We start from the raw sequence: 21884 nt of genomic DNA on the forward strand, positions 1-21884 counted from the left end.
CACACACACACACACACACACACACACACACACACACACACACACACTGTAGCAGAAACACACACTCTCTCTGTCTCTCTCTCTCTGTCTCTCTCTCTGTCTCTCTCTCTGTCTCTCTCTGTCTCTCTCTCTCTCTCTCTCTCTCTCTCTCTCTCTCTCTCTCTAGCAGAACCAGAAACGAATGGTAAACCATGGAGGGCGGACACTGCGGAGGGACGTCTTAAGAGAGAACCGGGAGGCTTGTATCCCTGGAAGCCCGACTGACTCTTACGTAATCGCGAGGTTTGCCTGCTTCTTCCTTATCAGCCGGCCTCACCCTACTCGGAAAGTCAACGTATTCCCCCACTCTCCCTCGGGGTTCAGGTGAATTTCGGGAAGATGTGCAAGGACTGGGGCCACACCACTGCTTTTGTTCATCCAGGGTCAGGACTGCTCGGGAGCGCCGCCCAGCGCCAGGATGTGAACAGCGCGAATACCCTACGCCGGCGCCGTTCGCCCCGCCCACAGCCCGCCCACAGCCCCGCCCACAGCCGGGTGGAGCAGTCGCCCCGCCGTCTGGGGGCGGAGCCTGCGGCGCGCGGGTGTGACGCCGACGCGTGCTACGTCAGCACGCGCCCAGCTGGGAGGAGGCGCGAGCCGAGAAAGCTTGCTGCCACTCGCGCGGCGGCGTGTCCACATGGCGATGTGGCGCGGCTCTGCGTGCGCCGGCTTCCTGGCGCTGGCCGTGGGCTGCGTGTTCCTGCTGGAGCCGGAGCTGCCGGGCTCTGCGCTGCGCTCGTTCTGGAGCTCGCTGCGGCTGGGGCCCGCGCCCGTCTTCCCGGGACCCGTGTCCCCCGAGGGCCGGCTGGTGGCCGCCTGGGACGCCCTCATCGTGCAGCCTGCCCGGCGCTGGCGCCGCGTGGCCGTGGGGTGAGTGCCTGCGGGGCCTGCGGCCCCGGGGTCCGCCCGGGACTCGGCGGTGTCCGCGTTGCCCTCCTGGCGAAAGTGTCGGACGCGTGAGACGAGCCTTTCTCGTCCTCGCTGCAGGGGCGCTCTGCGCAGGATTTCCTCTAGGCTGGCCCTGCTCTTCGGTCCGCGCAAAGCCGGCTCCTGCAGCCTCTCAGAACTCCAGCTCCGCCTGTCACCTGTATTTTTTAGGTTCCTTCATCGCCCCGACTTCCAGCCCTTCTCGACCTGCTGTTCTCTGGCGGTGGTGCTTGAGCTTTACTGTCTTTCTAGCACTCTTCCAAACGAACTTGAAGCTGCCTGTAGCTGTTGACATTATTTCTTTACGTGGTCTAGTCTGAAGACCACTCTCCTAAAACTGCTCATTTTCAAACTCAGCATTTTTTAAGGTTTCATTATCAGCTCTGCGCCTTTCCCATTTAGCACTCCCTTCTCGAAACTACTTTTCTTCCCCATACCAAGTGACAGCCCATATTTTTAAGGTTCTCTCAAACCACAGTGCCTCCTTTCTTTGTAAAACTCACAGAAATGTAATTATTTTTTGACACTAACCTTAGTCCCTCTCCCAATTTGACTTGATTTTCTTGTCATCATGTCAAGGGCAAGTTTTTGACATGTTTTTCTTTAGGTTGGATTTGTTGAGTTTGTTTGTTTCTTTTTAAATTAGGGCCTCCTTGGCTGGTTTGGAACGTAAGTAGACCCGCGAGGCCTCAGACTTAGATCTGCCTGCTCCTGCCTCCTGTGCTGCACAAAAGCCCTGTGCAAAAATAAGCCTGTCAGGTACCCTCCTATTTTTGTTCGTATGTTGTGGGTATGTGGAGTAAAGTAAAGCAAAATTGACCTAAATCAATGAAATAATCATGTTATTTACCCAATATTGTGTTAGCTTTAGAGACTACTCACGTGTTAACTAGTTAGTTTTATATCCAAACACAGGTTTTTACTGTGTAGTTCCTACCTCTTTCAAAGTTCTCTTTTTCTCTCTCACTGTGTATGGGTGTTTTGCCATCGTGTCTGTCCATGCAGTGCCTGCTGAGGGCCTCCAATCCCCTGGGACTGGAATTATGGACAGTTTGGTGCTGTCACGGTGGTGCTGGGATTCAAACCTGGGTCGTCTGCAGGTGCTCCTAAACACTGAACCATTTCTCCAGCCTTTATTAGTCTTATTTAAAGATTTAAAACTTTCAGATTTACTTGTGTTGGCGGTAGGTGTGTACATGTGAATGCAGGTCCCCTTGGAGGCCAGAAAAGGGTGTTCAGTTACGTGTGGTTGTGAGTTACCAAAACTGGTGCTAGGGAATGAACTCTGTCCTCTGGAGGAGCAGCGCATGTTCTTAACTGCTGAGCCATCTCCAGCCCTTCTTTTCTGAATTTGTTGTTTGACTTTTTTTTTTTTTTAGTTTAGTTTTTTAAATTATTTTTATTTATTTTTCTTCATGACAGGGTTTCTCTGTGTAGCCCAGGCTCTCCTGGAACTCCCTGTGTATACTAGGCTAGCCTCAAACTCAAAGATCTACCTGCTTCTACCTTCCAAGTTCTGAGATTGAAGGCATGGACTATCATGCCTGGCCTTATCAGATTCTTTTGTTTTGGAGACAGGGTCTCTACAAAGCCCTGGCTATCCTAGAATTCACATAGACCAGATTGGCCTTGAACTCGCAAAGATCAGCCTGCCTCTGCCTCCTAAGTGCTGGGATTGAAGGTGTGCTCCACCAGCTCCAGGTTCTTACCAGATTCTTAGTCATCTTTCTTTGAGCTGTGTCAAGTGTGTGCTGGGTTCAGGGGGTGTACATATGGAGGAAGCCAGGTTTCTGCTGCATTTGTTGGAAGTGGATAGATTTGTTAATGTACTAATGGTGTTGGGCTGCCAGAACAGAGTAACTCAGACTAATTGCTTAAAACAACACAAAGTTTCTGGTGGCTCTGGAGACTGATAGTCCCAGATCAAGGTGCCAGAGTGGTGTCTAGGGAAGCTGATACCTGGGAATCTTTTCTTCCTACCTTGCAGCTAGCCAGCTTCTCATGGTCTCACATGATTTTTACTGTATAGTCCTCAGAGGGATGTCTCTTCCTCCTACATGGAAACCATTCCTGTTGGATTAGGGGCCAACTCTCCATCCATTTAACATCCATCCATTAAAGGCCCTAAGTCCAAATACAGTCACATTGGAGTTTGCAGTTTGTCTTAGTTACTTTTCTTTTTTGTTGTTTTTTGTTTGTTTGTTTTTGGAAACAAGGTTTCTCTGTGTAGCCCTCTGCTGTCCTGGACTTGCTTTGTCGACCAGGCTGGCCTGGAACTCTGCCTCTGCCTCCGTGGGTGCTGGGATTACAGCTGAATGCTACCTCACTGGCTTTCGTTACTTTTCTTTTGCCATAACAAAACAACACAACTAAAGCAATTTAGAGAAGAGAGTTTGTGGGCCTTACAGAGGACGAGCCTATGACAGGGAATATGGCCGCAGGCATGGTGCTCAGCAGCAGCTCGGAGTTTATTCTAGAGTGGAAGGCAGACTAGCTGGGGCTGGTGCAAATGCTTTTCATCCCAACACTTGGGAGGCAGAGGCAGTCAGATTTCTGTGAGTTTGAGGCCAGCCTGATCTACAAAGCGAGTTCCAGGACAGCCAAGGCAACACAGAGAAACCCTGTCTCTGTAAAAACAACAACAAAATGAACAAAAAAAAAAAAAACAAAAAACAAAAAAAAAAAAACAAAAAAACCAGGCAGAGAGGTAGCTGAGAAGGGCATGGACTTTTGACACCTCAAAGCCCACCCCCTATGATGCGCCTCTTCCAACAAGGACACGCCACCTAATCCTTCGCAAACAATTCCACAAACTGGGGACCACGCATTCTTCAAACCACCAAAGGTTTCCACATAGGAATTTGAGGTGAGGTAGGGGATACCATTGTTCATAACAGTTGTGGAAAGTGCTATTTCAGCTACTGATAAGAGCAAGGCAGTCCAGTTCTTCCAGAAAATTACCAATTCTTCCCAGGATGGGATAGTAAAAAAGGTTCTGAGAAGATGATGTTCTATTTTCTATTGCTATGTAGTAACAAGTCACCTCAAAACTTAGTAACTTAAAACAACCGTATTTCATGATCTTCGTTAGTCTAAGATATGAGTGGGTTCAGCTGAGCAGTTCTAGGTTAGAGTTGTGCACAGTTATAGTAGGATGGTGGCTGGGACTAGATTTAGCCTTAAGATTGATCAAGGCAAGAACTTCCACTGAGGTTTTCCACCTACGGAGGCATCTTCTAGCTGTTATAGTTTGACACATTGATTCATTTCTCACTCAAAACACAAAATTTCGTGTGATTGGTAAGAAGGGTATATCTGGACACCTTGGCCCTGGTAAAGAGGACATTGTAGTACTCTGGTGAAGGGAATCAAGAACCCAAACCATTGCTGGCAGGTGAAACAACTTTATGAAGCAGTTAGTTCTAAGTATTACCATCATCACAGATGATAAGCTGTCTTAGAGATAATGGTTCCCTCCCCATGTTCACACAGCCATTCGTGTTGGAAGTACCATATAAGACTGGTCCTACTTCTGCTTTCATGTTCAGCCCTCAGAGTTACCATAGTAAGGGACAGAGGAGCAGTTGGTGCAGGAAGGTAAGCTGGGCTCCAGAGAACTGGACTGCATGTTCTTGTAGGATTTCAGATGAAGCGGCTTCTGAGAATGAGGCTGGAGTTGGGGCCAGGCTGCATGCTTTTGAGATGTCAGTGCTTAAGTGGAGCACACCTTGACTTTCTAGGAATGTGAGTCCTCCCCTGCTCCTGAATTGGTACCCATTGCTTACAGGATAAAAATGAAGCCCTCATCTTCACTTCACATTCATCCCAAATCTGCCCTGAGCTTTGCTCCCTTTCTCTGAACTCTCCACTCTAGCTTAGCATTCTTGTTGTGTCCTAAGACAAGGTTAGTCAAGGAAAAGGGGAAGGAGGAGGGAGGGAAGGTAAGGCTAGGGTGGGAAGAGGAATGGGCCTACAACAAGGATGTAAAGTGAATTTTAAAAAAAAGACAAGGTTAGTCGTTTCCCCACAGCTCCACTTGCTGTGCCCCCTTGCAGGAAGTTTCTCTAGATGAAGCTAGGATTGAATTAAGCTGCTCCAGTCTGTGCTGTTTAGAATATTAATCTCTATTGTAGCTTTTCTCAGCTGGAGCTGGGATGACTAATGACTAATTACTGATCTCAAACTATTTTCTAACTCGGGGTTAAGGTTAGGAACTGTCCCTTATCTGAATATGCCTGTCCCGACTTTTGTGCCTCAGAAAGAGGCCTTCCAGGGCCCAGCTTCCCCAGCCATTGACTCTCTTCAGCTGAATAGCTTGTGGTTATAATTAGTTGTTGTGATAAGTGAGGAAGAGAATGTTAAAGCCAGAAGGAAGCTTAGGAAATCTTTTACAGAGGCTGCAGTGCAGGGAAGTGATAAGCACTGTCCTGCCTCTGAGGTGCTTCTGCTCAGGGGCTTGGGAAGAGCCCCACCCCCGAGCCTCTGCTGACAGGCCAGAAAGCTAGGTGCCTTCCCTGACCCAAACCTTAGGGACACATTTGGTATCTTTGACTTGTTTGTTCCCTAATTGTTCATGTCTGTTTTCTCCATGTTACACAACCATTTATATGTTTTGAAATTTGCTCTCCTGTTAAGGGAGTGAGCGTAATTTGTGCTCTACTTTGTTTTTTCCATTTTCCCTTCACAGCAAAGCTTAGGCAATGAGCTTGGTGATGTTGAGCGAAGCTGTTAAATCCAGAGGAAAAATCTTTCACTGGTGAAAAGATGTGACAAGGACACAATGATTAGCTTGGTGTCTGCCCATAAGTAGCTGGTCACTAACTTTTTTTTTCTGTTTTTTTTTTTTTTTTTTTTTTTTTTTTTTGTGGTTTTGATGATGGGTTTACACTGTAGTCTATCTAGGCTGGCCTGTCTCAGTCTCAGTCTTGGAATTACAGGCATGAGCCAAACACACTTGGTGGTTTTTATTATTTATTATTATTTTTCTGAAACAAGGTCTTGTTATGAGGCTCTATAATTTCATACAACTTATCAGGTGGTGCTGCACTGGTTTCTCACAGCCCTTTGAAGCTGTGTTTTGTGTTCTGTGAACACTGTCAAGTACTGAGCTGCTACAAGGCCACAGGCATGCGCAAGTCTTCAAAGCCACGCTCAGTTCGAAGATGCAGCTTCAGCTCAGAGTATTCCGTAGTTAGTTTGTTCTGATCAGTGTCCTCAAAGATGTCTTTAGAGGGAAAAGGGAAGCTCCCTTTTGACAAGAACTTTATTTTACACCTTAAAACATAGATTGATTTACTAAATCTTTACTGTAAGTTAACTTGGACTGTTGCCATTTTATAAACAAGGAAGCTGAGATTCAGAAATTAAAGTGACTTGCATCCAGACAGCACAGCTCTACCAGCATCTTTTCATGGATGCATTTTGGTTACCTGATACTGTTCTCAGTGCTGAATACCTGTCTTCTCAGTCTGCAACTGGCGATAAAAGTTTGGCGGGCTCTTGAAAAGAGCTCTAGTGTGTGTGTCCAGATAAAAATCATTCTTTAGCTAGATGAGTTTTGTTTTATTGCTCTGGTGTCAAACCTATACCAGCTAATTGCTGTGTGAATGCTGTTCTCCAGAGCTCGTCTCTATAGCTAAATTCAGACCCCTCCACCCCACCCCCCATTTCAGCTTCCTTTCCTCTTCTCTGTCCTTCCAGAGTCAATGCCTGTGTGGATGTGGTGATCTCTGGCGTGAAGCTCCTGCAGGCACTTGGCCTCAGTCCTGGGAGTGGAAGAGATCATGCTGTTCTACACTCGAAAAGTGATCTGGAAGAAGCCTTCGTCCACTTCATGGGGAAGGGAGCCGCTGCTGAGCGCTTCTTCAGTGATAAGAAGACCTTCCATGACATCGCCCAGGCTGCATCTGAGTTCCCAGAAGCCCAGGTCTGTCCCACTCCCCAGTGCTCCAAGCTATGTTAAGAGTACAGAGCGGGTATGCGGGTGGGGAGAGAGCCATTTTACAGGGGTCTTAGAAGCAGCTTTCTTTTCCACTGTACGATGAGATGGTGCTCCAATTCTGTGGGGTTTGCCCTTTCTGTAAAACTCTGTGTTGGCCATGTCTTTTACTGTTTTTACTCAGATTTCTGTTCTGGGTCACTCATTATCTACTACCCCTCTTACTCGCCCCTCCCCCCCATTTTTTTTACTAGGCTAACGGTTGGAAAAATGTCTTCTCCTGGTTAGGTTGTAATTTTTTTTTTTTTTTTTTTTAATGTATAGTTTGCAGTTGGCTTTGGTTTTTAGAGACTGAGTTTCTCTGTGTTATGCCCCTGGCTGTCCTGGAACACAGTTGGTAAACAAGGCTGGCCTTGAACTCACAGAGATCCTCCTGTCTCTATCTCCTCAGTGCTGGGATTAAAGGCATTCACCACCACCACCTTAGGGTGTTTGCAGAGTGGCTCATGCTCCACGAGAAGGAGCGTGTGTTTATAAACTGTTAGCAGCCTCTCGCTTGGCCCACTGAGTACAAGGCTCTATTCCCCACTCGTGATGGCCAAAATATCTCAGTCTCCTGTAGTTCCTGTAGTAACGGGAGAGAGGCAAAATCAGTGTTTGAAATCTGCCGGCCTAGATTGGTAGTTCTCAGGCTGGAGCATGTGTTGGAATGGGGGGGGGATAATTTTGGCTCTGATTTCTCTCATCCCAGCACCTCTAGGCCCCACATAATTCCTTCCTTATGTATAAAAGGACCTTCCTCTTATATAAAACAAAGGTCTTGGGTAATTTAGGGCCTATAGTTATAGCTAGGGAGGTTGTTAATGCATTTTTAATGGGTACCAATCACAGGCAAACCTTGGTGACCACTTTGACTTTGATGACTTCTGAGGTTTAAATCTTTTGTCCCTAATATTGAGAAAAGAATATGTTTATGTACTGAACAACGTTTAGGAGAATGAAATAGATATATGTTCCTTTAAGGAATCATAGTGTTTGGGAGAAGGTCCAGTCATGTCTTTCATGTTTTCTATTGTCTGTTTTAGCTGCCTGGAAGCTCAGGGCTAAATTTTATCTAATTCAAGCAACCATACTAATTTTCATATTTTTTTCTCTTCATCCCTCCTTATTATTCCTTGTCTGTTTTTGTTTTGCTTGAGACAGGCTCTCTTTATGTAACTCTGGCTGTACAGTAAGAGCTTTGTAGGCTAGGCTGGCCTAGAATTCACATAGATAAGCCTGCTTCTGCCTCCCAAGTGCTTGGACTAAAGGCATGAACTGCCATGCCTGGCTTTGTTTTTATTAACTTTATTTGTGCCCTTTGTTGTCAAGTCACCTCAAAGCATGTTTGGAGCTAGCCTGGTGGTAGATGCCCGTGATCCCTGCCAAGGGAAGACGTTCAGGGCTAGCCTCAGATACATTTGAGACTAGTCTGAGCTACGTGAAACTATGTCTCAAGAATCCAGGAAGAAAAAGAAAATATGCTGTGGGGACGTTAGGTGCTCAGTGATTAAGAGCACTGACACCTCTTTCAGAAAACTAGGGATCAGTTCTCAGTACCACATGAAGGCTCAAGGTTTCAAGGGATCCAGTGCCCTCTTCTGGCCTCCTCCAGTACTGCAAACATGTGGTGTACAGACATATAAGCAAAACACCTGTAAACATAAAATAAAAACAAATCTCAAAGAAAAGTGTAGAATTTGGCAGTAGAAATGGGCTGTATTTTTAACCTTAGAAATGATTAAGCTTGGATTGTACACTTGTTTGGTTTCTAACCTTAACTGTCTTACAGCACTATGTAGGAGGAAATGCAGCTTTGATTGGACAGAGGTTTGCCGCCAGCGCAGACTTAAAGGTAGGGCACATTTCCAAATTAAAATGTGTCTTTCAACTATTATTTCCTTAATGTTAAGAGCAAGAGTGGGTCTTGGTTCCTTAATTCAGTCTGTGGGTCACTGGGCATCTGGTTAGAAAGCTCTGTTGTATTAGTGGATAATAGCAGGAACTAAGGCTGTTTGGGTATTTACCGTGTGTAGGCTGATTCTTCAGCAGTGCTGTAAGGTTAGTTAATTCTGCTATTGATGGGACTGTCCTTGCTTTCTACGAAAGGAAGTGAGAGGCCCAGAGATGTTCACACTAATACAGACAGAAGCTCATATTCCACGTAGACAGGCCTGGCCTGAGAGCCCATGTTATGGTGAATGTGTAATGGCTGAAAGCACATGCACTCTGGAGTCAGGCTGAGACAGGAGATTACTCTGAGTGATAAGAGAAAATGGAGCTGCCTGTGTTGGTGAGCCTGGATTTAAAGTGCTAAAACATGGAAGCTGTCAGGTATAGTGACCCCAGAGACAGAGGCGCGTGTGTAGAAGTGTTTCTTCAAGTCTTAAACCTTTGATTTAAGGAGATGTCCCTTTTTTATTTTTATTTTTATTTTTTCGAGACAGGGTTTCTCTGTGTAGCCTTGGCTGTCCTGAACTCGATCTCTATAGCCAGGTGCGGTGGTACACGTCTGTAATCCTAAGAGGCAGCAAAGTCACAAGTTCTGGGCCAGGTTGGAGTACATAGCAAAACTCTGATTCAAACAAACCTCCCAAGTGAATGAACATTAATTATTTGTATATGATATGTGTAAAGTAAAATGTGGGTAGGTAGAGGGATAGGTGCGGGGGGGGGCAGTGTGGCAGTAGTTGCTATTGTACTGTAAAACAAAGCTTGAACTAGAGCTTCCAAAAGAGGGGAAACAGATTTACCAAAGCTGATTTCAGTGTAATGCCAATAACCTCCAACTGCCCGCCCCCTCTACTCTTTGCAAAAGAAAACTACTCATTCAGGTGCTACTTTTTTAAACCATTCATATGGCCTCTCCTGTGGGCAGCGTTTGTTTTGTCTTTGGAGAGGCTTAGGATCAGTCTGAATGGAAGATATGATAATAAACAAACCTGGCTTTGAGAGGAGAAAAGACGTTTCTTGCTCTGTCCTGACAATAGTCTAATGATTTCTTGATTTTTGTAATTAAGTCCAGAGAGGCTAAATGGGGTCTCCAATGTCACCTAAGCTAGAAAATGGCAGAGCTACGATTCAAACACTACCTTCCTATACTGCTCTCTTGGTAACTGAGTTTAACTTGCCCAGCTGCATCCTAGTATTCCCTAGAACTACCAGAAATTAAGAACTAGATTTTCTAGAGTAGAGACAGGAGCTAACACATACATAGTTCTTACTATAGCCAGGCATTGTTTGATACACAGACACACACACACACACACACACACTCACTCACTCATTTAATCCTCACAGGGCCTGTAAGGGAAGTTCTTTTATTATCCCCCTTGGACATAGGACAGTGAGGTGCTCAAGGTTACATTGCCTAGTCTTAAGCAGACCTATGATTAGAGCTGCAGTAAGTCTAGCTCTAGAACTGTACCCTGTTTCTTAGAAGTTGACTTGGGGAATCTAATAAAGGCAAGTTAGTGCAACAGTAAAAGTGAGGTCAGGTGGCAGGAGAGAGCAGTGCCCTTAAAAAGGCATTTGTGAGGGTTGGGGATCTAGCTCAGTGGTTCGGTTCTTACTTAGCATGTGCAAGCCCTGGGTTCGAACTTCAGTGCTGCACATGTCTGTCTGTCTCTGAGTGTAATAATGCCATTATATAGTAGAATTAGTTGAGATATATTTCCTCCTCCTTTACGGTTTTCTGTTGTTGTTCTTTGAGGGCGGGGGGGGGGGGTTGCACATGTACCTCATGCCACAATTCACTTCTGGTGGTCAGAAAAATAGTCCTCAGAATTGGGTGTCTCCATCCACCATGTGGGTTCTGGGGATCGAATTAGGCTGCAACAAGTATCTTAACTGCTGAGCCATTTTGCCTGCCTCACATCAAGTTTGTGAAAAGAATTTATATGAATTTTTATATTTATTATACCCTCCTAAATGTTTGTAGAATTCACTATTCCCTGGACCTTGTGTTTTCAGTTGGAAAGGTTACTATTATTAGGTAAAAACTTTCTGTTATCTCTTTGATTTCTTAAGATGTGCCCTTTACTAGCCCATTGATGGACTAGAGGTGTGTTGGTTGGTTCCTATATACTTGAGAGTTTTCTACAAGTCATTCTCCTACTAACTTCTACTGTTATTGTATTCTGTTGGCCTTCCTGGTGACTAACCCAGCAGGAGAAATCTCTTTATCATGCTACTTATTGCTACTATTGGGTGACCAGATTTTTTTCTTTCTTTCTTCTTCTTTTTACACACATGCTCCTTTGTTGAGTGGCCATTGAAAGAATGCAAAGGGCTATGATTTTCTGGGCTGTTCTGTCTTTGTCTAAGAACTTAGGAACAAGTTGATAAATCTGTATCCTGTGTCACTTCCTGTCTTGTTCTAGTTCCTCACCAGCCAAGCTGTGAACATCTACTGTTAACTCTGGTACTGATGCTCAATTCTCAAAGCTGCACAAAGTCAAAGTTACCACTGTCTGTTCTCCGGCCTTTGCCCAGTTAGTGTGTTGGTGTGTTATATATCTTTTTATAGCCTTGTGTTTATAGCCTATTTGCATATTCATATTTAATGAGTTTTTTGTAGATAGTATATAGTGGGACTTGCTTTTTTCTAGTTTCATAATCTCTCCATTAAGGTGGGTGTGGTGGTTTGAATACAATGGCCCCTATTGGCTCACATATGCAAATACTTAGTCACCAGGGAATGGAAGTGTTTGGGAAGAATTAGGAGGTGTGGCCTTGTTGAAATAATTGTGGCCTTGAGGAGGTGTCAAAGGCCCAGTCTGTCTACCGCCTGTGGATCAGAATGTAGAGCCCTCAGCTACTGCTCTAGCACCATACCTGCTGCTTTCCACCATGCCGACGATGAGCTGTCTCTAAGACTGTGGGCAAGCCCCCAGTGAAATACTCTTCCCTTATAGGAGCTGCTTTGGTCATGGTGTCTCCTTGCAACAATAGATCAGTACCTAAGACAGTGAGGTATGTAGATCATCTACATTTAATGTTGCTGTTGACAAATTGGGTTAAACTTTAAAAAGGACATCTTGCCATTTGTTGGTGTTTGCCCTATTTTTTTTTTTTTTTTTAATTAGGGGTAATTTTCTTTCTTTTTTTTTTTTTAAGATTTATTGATTTTATTATGTAAACGATGTTCTGCCTGATGTTCACCTGCATGCCAGAAGAGGGCACCAGATCTCATTATAGGTGGGTGTGAGCTGCCATGTGGTTGCTGGGAATTGAACTCAGGACCTCTGGAAAAGCCTGAGCCATCTCTTCAGCTTGTCCTATCTTTTAATCTTCTTCTTTTACTGTTTTTTATTCTTTTGTATTCTGTTCCATTTAACTTTTATCTTTTTTGACTTGTTAGCTATAATTTTTGGTTTTGCTATTTCAGCAGTTGCTTTAAGGTTTATATTGAAGTTTTTGTAATGTGTATGGGTGTTTGCTTTCATGTATGTCTGTACATCACATATGTGCAGTGTACATTACACATATGTCCAGTGACCATGGAAGCCAGAAGGGGGCATCACTTCTCCTGAAACTGGAGGTGCAGATGGTTGATAGCTGCCATGTGGGTGCTGGGAATTGGACCCAGGTCCTCTGGAAGAGCAGCCAGTGCTCCTAAGCATCATGCCATCTCTCTGGCCCTATATTTCTTTATCACAGTTGTGTGAATCTTTCCCTGGGAGACAAACAAATGTCTGTTGTGCAGATAGGGCAACCACCAGCAGACCAAAGTGAGGAATCCACTCAGGTCTAGCCTGCAAAACCAATGAGCTTAATTAGTGCTGCTTTTAAGAGTGGAGAGCACGGGGGAGGGGCGGGCAGGCCGTGTGAGTTTGGGGCCTAATGAATCTTCTTCCCCAGTGAAGGTCTTTAATGGGCACAGTATTGGTACAGGTGATCACAGCTGCTTAAAGTTCAAAAGAACAATGATAACGTCATTCCTGGAAAACAGCATTTCACAATTTGTTACAACAATGTGTTAGAAACAGTAAGAAAAAAGCAGAATGACAGGTTCCTGGGAAGGAGCTGACACATGATCACCTTCGGAAGACCATTACAGGAGGGGGATAGGAGTAGCGAGCACCTGCCATAGGGGAGAGAGCTGCCTTGTGGATCATGAAGGGGCGAGGGGTACTGAAAGAGCTTGCAGGTCTCTCAGAAATGGGGATTTCTGACTGACAGCTTTTTTGGGAAGTGTGACTTAGTCTACATAGAAGCCAGAAACTAGGTAAAACTTTTAACTTTTCTAGTAATTGCAGGAACAGTGTCTGGGCTGGCTTTGCTGCTGAGACAGGAGTATTCCGTCAGTCTCAACAGAAGCCTGTGAGTTCTCTGTTCTTTGAATGACCACACCTCACAGTGCACATCCATGCTCTAACATGCTTCCTATAAGGACTTCAAACCTACCCCCCCCCATGCTATATTTTGTAATATACTAGATTTTAGTACTTACTTCCTTTTAAAATAGTTTTTTTTTTTTTTTTTTACATTTTGCTTATTTATATATGTAGATATATTTTCTTTGTTTGGAGTTAGGGTCTCACTCTAGCCCTGGGTGGGCTGGAACTCATTATGTAAACCAGGTTGGCTTTGAACTCAGAGATTCACCTGCCTCTGCCTCTGGAATGTTGGGATTAAAGGCGTGTGTCACCACGCCCAGTTTATATATTGTTTATATATTCACTTCGTGTTTATGTGTGGGTGTGCCTGTGCCACAGCATGCACGTGGATATTTACAGAGGTCAGAGGGCAACTTGAGGAAGTCATTTCTCTTCTACCATACCCCAGGGATTAGACTCCGGTCATCAGGCTTGGCGGCAAGTGCCTTTACACCCTGAGCCATCTCAGGGTACTGTTACTGCTACACCTGTTTTACACAGGGTTAGGATCCTCCACTGTGCTGTTTGTGTCTTCCTTTATTTTTATCTTGTAAGCAGCTGTGTCTCTAGAGTCAGCATTTCCGTTGCTCTTTGTTTCTGTTCTTGATCCACATTTCTACCTCCTCTTGTTGCTGTTCCGCCTGAAGGACTTCCTTTTATTAACAACATTCCTTTGATGAGGATCTGCTAGTGAGTCATAAATCTTTCCAGGTTTTGAAGGTCTTTTGAAGCCCTTTTGTGCAAGGATGTATTTGTAGGGCTCAACAGGTTCATTTGGACGTTGTATGAATCACTATACTCTGCCTAATGTCCAAGTGCTTTGAAACCGTCACTTCCTGTATTTGACCTATTTTTTGTTGTTTTAGGCATGTGTCTCTTACTATCTCAGAATTAAAAGTCTAGGCAAGAATTAGGGGAAGGAAAGAAAGTGGCAGGACTCAGAATTTTCAGAAATACCAAGAGGCTCATTTCATATGGAAAGCAGGGAAGGAGTATATTTTTACTTTGGAAGCCAAAGAGTCTATTTGTGCAAAACAAGTACAAGGTAAGGAGTTCATTTGCCAATGAATATGGCTTTGAAGTGTCTGAGTAAGATGTCTCAATACGAACCAAAGTTAATGCTTTCTAGAGACTTTTCAGAATCTTTCTTCATGTTTTGAGTCTATTAGTCTGGCCTTGAGGGGTGTGACAGAAACTGCACTGGACTGTGGTCCAGCCAGGGTAGGAAGGGGCTTCCAGAGCTAACAGCAGGTGGCTGGGGAGGGGGCGGAAGGCAGGAGAATGGGCAGTTTCGGCTTGAAGACAAAGGGTGTAGAAAAGCTGCAGAGCTTGGCCCCTAAACGTGAAGGGTTATGTGGTCAGGCAACAGTTAAGCATAGTGGGAGAGTGCGATCTGACAGATTAAGTCGCTGGCCATTGAAGTCTGGTGAAAAGCAGTAGGCCTTTTTCCCCATTCTGTGTAAAAATTCCAAGGAAGTATTTTTATCTGGCAGCTTTGAGCAAACACTCCATGTCTTTTTGCTTACACGGAATACAAGGTAGTTTTTAAAATGCTGTGTAGGAGCCTCACACAGCATGCGTTCTTGCCATCCCAGCCACCCAGGAGGCTAAGGCAGGCAGAGGGTGAGTGTGAGGCCAGCCTAGACTACTTAGCTAGCCTACCATCTCAGGAAAAGAAACATACCCACCCCACTCCTGATAACAGAGTGTGTTTGTATGTGCGTGTGTGTACGCACGCACGCATGTCTCCTTGGCTACCATGTAATAAAATACTGTAAACTGTATTAAAACAAAAATTTGCTTTCTCAGTTTTGGAGGTTTGAAGGTCTAAAACGAAGGTTTCATGGAAGTGTAAGGGCTTTTTTGCTAACTTATGGGTGGCCAACTGTGTTCCAGTTTGGGTTTTTGTAGGTGTGCAGGTCTTTCTCTCCTAGGTCCATTTGATTAAGACCATATTTAGTCATCTCTTCATAAAGGCTGTAGCTCCAACAGCATCACACTAGGGTTTTAGGCCTTTAGTATCTGGACTTGAGGGAGACACACTGATTCTGTAACTGAGTGTGGGCCACAGAAGTTGCATAGATACTGAACAACTAGGACTTCGTCATTCTGCAAAACTAGGTACAGTGAGGTCATACCTTAGAGGCCTAAGCCCTGGTAATGAAGAGCCCCAATATCACAAACTTCCAAAACAAGAGGTTTTGAGGGTCAGTTGGAGTCTGCTATCTTGCTGGTTACTGTTGGAGTCTGCATGATAGGAACTCATCTCCCGGGAGAGTGACTTGATGTTGCTTATCTTATTATCCAGGTTCTTCTTTGTGGTCCAATTGGTCCAAAGCTGCATGAACTTCTTGATGACAATGTGTTTGTTCCACCAGAGTCACTGCAGGAAGTGGATGAGTTCCACCTTATTTTAGAGTACGTGGCAGGTAAGGAAGGTGGGGTGTGGGTGGGAGGAGTCCCTGAGTACTGGTGGGATGGTGGCTCAGGCCAGTCGTGCAGGGTGGGGCTGTGCCAGAAGTCCCTGTCAATAGCAGTCCCCTGTTTGGGCTCCTGGACCAGAGATTTTCCAGCCCACTGGCCTAAGGAGCTAGTAGTGGCCATTGTCTCCATATAGGGTGCCAGAGTACAATAGCAATGAAGGCAGTGTGCTCCCACAGGGATGGATCTGCGGAAAGAGGCTGCGGGAGAGCTCTCTCTTAAAGTGGTTAAAGTGAAAATGTATTCTGCCTATGCTTATAATGCAGTTTTCCTTTATTACCAAGAGCTAAGAAGGCAGTAAACACTTGCTCAGCTCTCCCGGATTCTGCCTGGGACTTTTCAGACACAGCCCTTCCAGGTTGCTTGCGATTGGTGCCAGGCAATTGGTCTGGTGAGCTTTCATGGGAGCACTTCATTTTTTTTCCTGGAGGTGGAATGTAGAATTATTTATATTTCTTCCTGTTACATAATATTCTAGTACTTATGAATGCAAAATAACAATCCCAGAGGATTTTATGTTACAAGAAAGGAAGGCTGACTCAGTACCTGGGCACAAGGGATTTTGTGTGTTTCTTGCTATGTCTTCTCCTGTGCTCAAGAACTCTTTAGTTTCTGAGTCAACACATCATTCACGTTAAAGGACTGGGCATCCACACAGTAATGGGCATCCTTACAGCGGTACTTAATGCTCTTCAGTGAGTCACTTCAGTGACAGAGACCCACACCTAGCGTAAGTAATGGTCACGTGAGGTACAATATATGCTTCTTGAAAAGTACCCCTTTCTGCAAGAACACAAAAGGGATTGGTTGTTTTCAAGTTCTCTCTGGTACATACTAGAAACAGTTGGGGGCTTATGGAGGGCAGATCTAAAATTAGAAGCAGATTGTTTTACTAGGAAATCGACCTTTCATAATACACAAACTTTGAGTTGCTGATTCAGTTTCCCCAAATGGGAAGTGGGTGTGACACTTTTATCACTAAACATGGTGTCGAGGATGAACTTGGGAGCCGGTGTAGAGCTTGTGGCCTGCTTTGGGACCACTGCCTGGAATGTTCTAGATAGCTGAGGTGTTTGTCTGGGGCCTGCTCCTGCGCCCTCTGTAGGCACCCATGCCTGCATGGGCACTTTGCAATTAATTTCTCATGGTGAATTGGGAGTGGAGACAGGACTGGCTGTCCCAAAAGGAGAGTCACTGTCCTTCGCGTGATAAGCCTCACATTTCTGTTCTTTTGGATGCCTTGTTTTGTTGGTTTTTTTTGTTTTGTTTTGTTTTGTTTTTTCCCTTAGTCAAAGCAGTGGCCTTTTGTTACCCTCACTCGAAGCTACTGCCACAGGCTCCAGGAAGAAACAGTCAGGTGACAGCAGCCCTTAGGGCAGCTTCAACAGAGGCTGTTCTGGGCTGCTCTGTAGCCTAGATTGGTAAATTCCAAGCACATCTGTCAACTTTTACTTTTTTCTCCTCTTCTCTCTCTTACCAGAGCACCCCAGAAAACCTCACTTTTAGCTTTGGTCTGGGAATCAAGTGAGTCACTGCAGAGGTTTCACTTAGTTGATAATTGAGAGAAGAAATTGCTTACAGAAATGAATACTGAGTTTCGTGATGAAAGGAGCGCTAGCTGCTATTACTGGCTGAGCTCCATCGTCTCAGGCTACTCCATCAGTCCTGTGTCTTGTGGAAATAGTTCTGTACATTCTCTCTCCTCTGGCCTTGCAGAAGCTTGTTTACTTTTGCCTCATCATTCCTTGAAGAACTCAGTTGAGTTGCTTTTAATCTGTGTGGTTCTTTTCCCCTAGGCTAAGCTTTGTGGTTCTTCCTAGCACTGTCAGAAAGTATGGCATTTCTACCATTGTGCAGTTGATTGCACAAGTGTTGGATTTTTTTGTCCTTGTGGTCTAAATTTAGGTCATCTGTCTACTTTCTTGTTCTCTTGTTCTTTGCTAATTCGTTCTTGTGGCTGTGGCAAGTGTGCTGTGAGGCAGTGGGATGTGATGAGGGAGGCACAAGCTTGCCTGCCCTCAGCTCAGTGGCTGTAGATGGATACCTAGCAGGTCAGTGCAGAGCCATGCCAGGTCCCAATAGGGCACGTTAATGGTTCTGCCAAGGAATAAGGGCACCTTCATATGGCTGGAGCAGCAGGACAAATTTAGGGAAGAAGAGCACTTTAGTTTACCACTGAACAGTCACCAATCCTAAGCAGTTCTGCAAGGAAATGCTCAGAACAGCTAAATAAGTCTAGACCACAAGCTCAGAGCCTCCAGGGGACAGCCAGAAGAGGCGAGGCAGCGAGGCTCAGGTCTTTGGCCTGTTTAGCTTCCAGCTAGGTGAAAACTGCTCAGGGTGCGGCCCATGGGAGGGCAGCCTGGCCTTTCTGCTGGATGTGCTGGTATGCTGTGTATGCTGATATGTCCTTGTGTGCTGGTATGCGCCAGTCATGTGCTCTGCACGCTTGAGTTCAGGCAGCAGAGCTTTCTAGGAAGCGGATGACCTTTCAAAGGCACAGGACTCATCCTACGTGTCTGTTTCTGTATTGAGTTGGATTTAGCTTTTGATTTGTTTTTTAGCTACTGTAGTCCCACCCTGGATGCAGCACCCTTGCTGACTTTACACCTGTGTAGGGGTCTGCATGGCCACAGGCCAGACTGCTCAAAGCCAGGGCTCCTGTGAGGTACCTTCAAGTGCCTTGCAGCTGGAAGACTGAAAGCTTCTTCCTTTTCTTCCCATTGTGTTGACTGGGCTTCTCTAGGGGAGGAGTGGGGCCCGTTTAAAGCTCCCCATGCCAACCGGTTCATCTTCTCTCACGACCTCTCCAACGGGGCCATGAATATGCTGGAGGTGTTTGTGTCTAGCCTGGAGGAGTTCCAGCCTGACCTGGTGGTCCTCTCTGGATTGCACATGATGGAGGGACAAAGCAAGGACTTCCAGAGGAAGAGGCTCTTGGAGGTAATAGCTCTGCTACAGATCCACAGGTCTCAGCTGGTGTTCTCCTTCAGGCTTCTGCCACCAAGCCTCAAGCTGATGCTGCCTTGCCTTAGGCTCCGCTCAGTCAAGGTAGCAGCAGTAGGGCAACTGAGGAGACCTTGCCTGAGCCTTTGTGCATCCCATGTTTCACTGAGTGTGGCTGCAAGCCGTAGCTTTGTGCTATGTCCTGTGTCTTCTGTCATCTCACTTCACATCAGCTGTGCTGTGCTTCCTGCAGGCCTGTCTACAGTGGGGCCAGCTGCTCAATGTAGATAGCAGGGCTAGGAGACAACATAGACATACAGGAGCACTTCTGTGTCCTCTGAGTGTGTAGCCCTGGTGGCTCCCTAAGAGCAGAGTTTTTCTACTGGGAAAGCGGCTGTTAGCCGCAGAGGAGGTGGGACAGGCACCGCTTGTATAAATTCGTGAGGATGCAGAGGGTGTGTTGAGTGCGTCTGAGCTGCCCGGAACCTAATCTTGCCTTCCCTGTTGTCTGACTTCTATCCTAATGCCCCTGCTTCCTCTCCGCAGGTTGTCACCTCCATTTCTGACATTCCCACGGGTATTCCAGTCCACCTAGAGCTGGCCAGTATGACCAACAGGGAGCTCATGAGCAGCATTGTGCAGCAGGTAACCACATGGCTGTTCACAGGCCACCTCTGGCCCTGGGGGCCTCTAAAGGAAATCCCTCTCTCCCAGAAGACAAGGTGTTTGGGCTGTGACAGGTTTACGACTGACAGGTGGGCATTGCGTCACTCAGATCTGAGTACAGGGGAGCCGGATGGATCTAGGAATGTTCAGGATAATGTTTCCACTGGGCTAGGACTGTGGCAGTGTAACCGATAGGCCTGAGCCACATTTCTTCTTTTGAAGTGAAGGGTGGACTTTTTGTTGTTGTGTTTTTGTTTTTGCAAATTTCAGGACAAAATCTGAAAGCCCAACTCAGCTTTCAATTAGACACAAATTTTGGGTGACCATGACTCCCCAGTGCTAGGTATCTGAGATCACCTCCCTTTAGACAGCAGGGATGGTGTGGATAAGTCCCAGTGAGCCAGACCTGAACCCAGGCTTTTCACACCTGGGCTGGCATGTCAGCTGGCTACTCATTAGCTTAATAAGCTTCGGTAATACATGAACCTATACCCAGAGAGTGTGAAGATACAGGCTAAGAGCTCCTTTGTCCAGCTCTTCTGCTCCCTCCCCACACCTGCCCTCAGAAATCTCGTCAGTTTCAGGTGTAGTTCCAGTGTTATTTTGTGCATAGATAGGAAAACATGGGAGTGTACCAGGAAGGATGTGTGCTGCCACCCATGAGCCCTCTGTCTGCAGAGGCCAAAGGCACAGGGAAGAGCCTCAGGGTTGCCCTCTGCCTTTACAGTGGCACATGACAAGACTGGGTCTGCAGGGCATTGAGCAACTGTAACTCCCCAAGTGGTCATGGAGCTGGAGACTTAAGAGATTCAATGCCTGAAATTGACTTCAAAGACGGGCCTGAGAAGGAGGACCTTTAGTCACTGGCTCTGTCCTAATGCTCAAGGAGCTAGGTCGTGCCCATCGAAGAGACCTGTCGTTATTTTTGTTAGCAGGTCTTTCCCGCAGTGACTTCTCTTGGGCTGAATGAACAGGAGCTGCTGTTTCTCAGCCAGTCGGCATCTGGACCCCATGCTTCTCTCTCCTCCTGGGATGGTGTTCCTGACGTAGGCATGGTCAGTGACATCCTCTTCTGGATCTTGAAAGAACATGGGAGAAGTAAAAGCAGATCCTCAGATCTCACCAGGATCCATTTTCACACGCTGGTCTACCACATCCTGGCAACTGTGGACGGACACTGGGCCAACCAGCTTGCAGCTGTAGCTGCGGGAGCTCGAGTGGCTGGGACACAAGCCTGTGCCACTGAAACCATAGATGCCAGCCGAGTATCTCTAAGGGCACCTCAGGAGTTTATGACATCTCATTCGGAGTCCGGCTCCAAGATTGTATTAAACCCAAATAAGCCAGTGGTGGAGTGGCACAGGGAGGGAATAACCTTCCACTTCACACCTGTATTGGTATGTAAAGACCCCGTTCGAACTGTGGGCCTTGGTGATGCCATTTCAGCTGAAGGCCTCTTCTACTCAGAAGTACACCCTGATTAGGAGGGCTGTAGATGGTTGTGTGAGGAATGAAAACCACCATCTTAAGAATTCCAGGAAGAACATAGCTTGGGAAATAGGCCTGTGGATGTCAGACAGTTCCTAGATCTAATTGGAAGACAGCCAAAGAAATCATAGCAGATTAAACTGTACAGATACATTCCAGCCTGTTGGCAATTACATAAAAACACTTCAGGTTTAATTGAAACTTCACTATCTACTAATGACTGGATTTTTGTTCTTATGTTGTTACAAAGGTTCAAACCTCCATTCCTGAATCCCCAGTAGATGTTCCATAAGGTATGGTGTGACACACTTGACTCTGGGGAGCTCGTCCAGCCACAGAAAGCACTTCTTTCCTGGCCCACTAGAGAAGGGGTCTCTCTCCCCACAAGCCTGACCACTCAGAAAATCTGGAGGAGGCAGTCATAAGGAGACTTATGCTTCTGGCAGAATCAAGTTTTTCACTCACGGTTAACAGTGACAGTTGTTTGATATGTGTATCTTCCCAGCCTCCTGCTCTCAAGACACTGGTCAGAGGCACCAGAAAGGACAGAACAAATTCTGTGCTTTATGGTCTCAGGCTGGACATGCTTGGGGGTCCTTGGGCCACCTGATCACTCTGCTTGGAAGAACCATGCCTTCCTGCCCCCAGCTCAGTCTGTACATGGGGCTGACTGGGAAAAGGCCCCGTGGCCTGGGCTCAGCCTCGCTGCTCAGCCCTGGAAGTGCTTTCTGTAGCAGAAGACTGGTACTCGTTCTTTCTGAGCCTTGAAGAGATGTGCTTTACAACTGGAATGTGCTTCTGTTTAGAGCGCATCATGAGTTTTGTGTTTTGCTTTGACGCGTCCACTAAAGAGTCCATTAAAGAGAGCGCCTCATAAGAGCCCCAGGATCATGAATGTGTCATGTTGTATATTTATTTTTTTAATAAATCAAGATTTCTGTGTGCTTTTAAAAATATTAAAACAATTTACCTTTCCGGGA

At 45.9% G+C, this 21884-nt stretch overlaps 1 protein-coding gene across 2 annotated transcripts; it reads left to right on the plus strand.

The window, feature by feature from the left end:
• The first annotated feature begins 625 nt into the window (after positions 1 to 625).
• Positions 626 to 21884, plus strand: Adpgk (ADP dependent glucokinase). Of its 2 annotated transcripts, none has more exons than XM_055622267.1 (7): positions 626 to 909; positions 6667 to 6892; positions 8736 to 8798; positions 15632 to 15752; positions 18551 to 18747; positions 19297 to 19395; positions 20349 to 21884. In XM_055622267.1, the coding sequence occupies exons 1-7, from the start codon at positions 677 to 679 to the stop codon at positions 20898 to 20900; spliced, it is 1491 nt and encodes a 496-aa protein (XP_055478242.1). In that variant the 5' UTR covers positions 626 to 676; the 3' UTR covers positions 20901 to 21884. The 2 variants fall into 2 exon arrangements, with proteins under 2 accessions (XP_055478242.1, XP_055478243.1); XM_055622268.1 differs by having other exon boundaries at positions 20352 to 21884.

Source organism: Psammomys obesus, unplaced genomic scaffold (genome assembly GCF_907164565.1).
Source record: "Psammomys obesus unplaced genomic scaffold, mPsaObe1.curated_primary_1811, whole genome shotgun sequence".
Classification (NCBI taxonomy): domain Eukaryota; kingdom Metazoa; phylum Chordata; class Mammalia; order Rodentia; family Muridae; genus Psammomys; species Psammomys obesus.

Excerpts from the sequence above, each read along its gene's own strand:
- Adpgk (XM_055622267.1), top strand. The coding sequence starts at position 677 with ATGGCGATGTGGCGCGGCTCTGCGTGCGCCGGCTTCCTGGCGCTGGCC. Across the intron at positions 6,893-8,735 it reads CTGAGTTCCCAGAAGCCCAG|CACTATGTAGGAGGAAATGC; the intron begins GTCTGTCCCACT and ends ACTGTCTTACAG. Across the intron at positions 8,799-15,631 it reads CCGCCAGCGCAGACTTAAAG|GTTCTTCTTTGTGGTCCAAT; the intron begins GTAGGGCACATT and ends CTTATTATCCAG.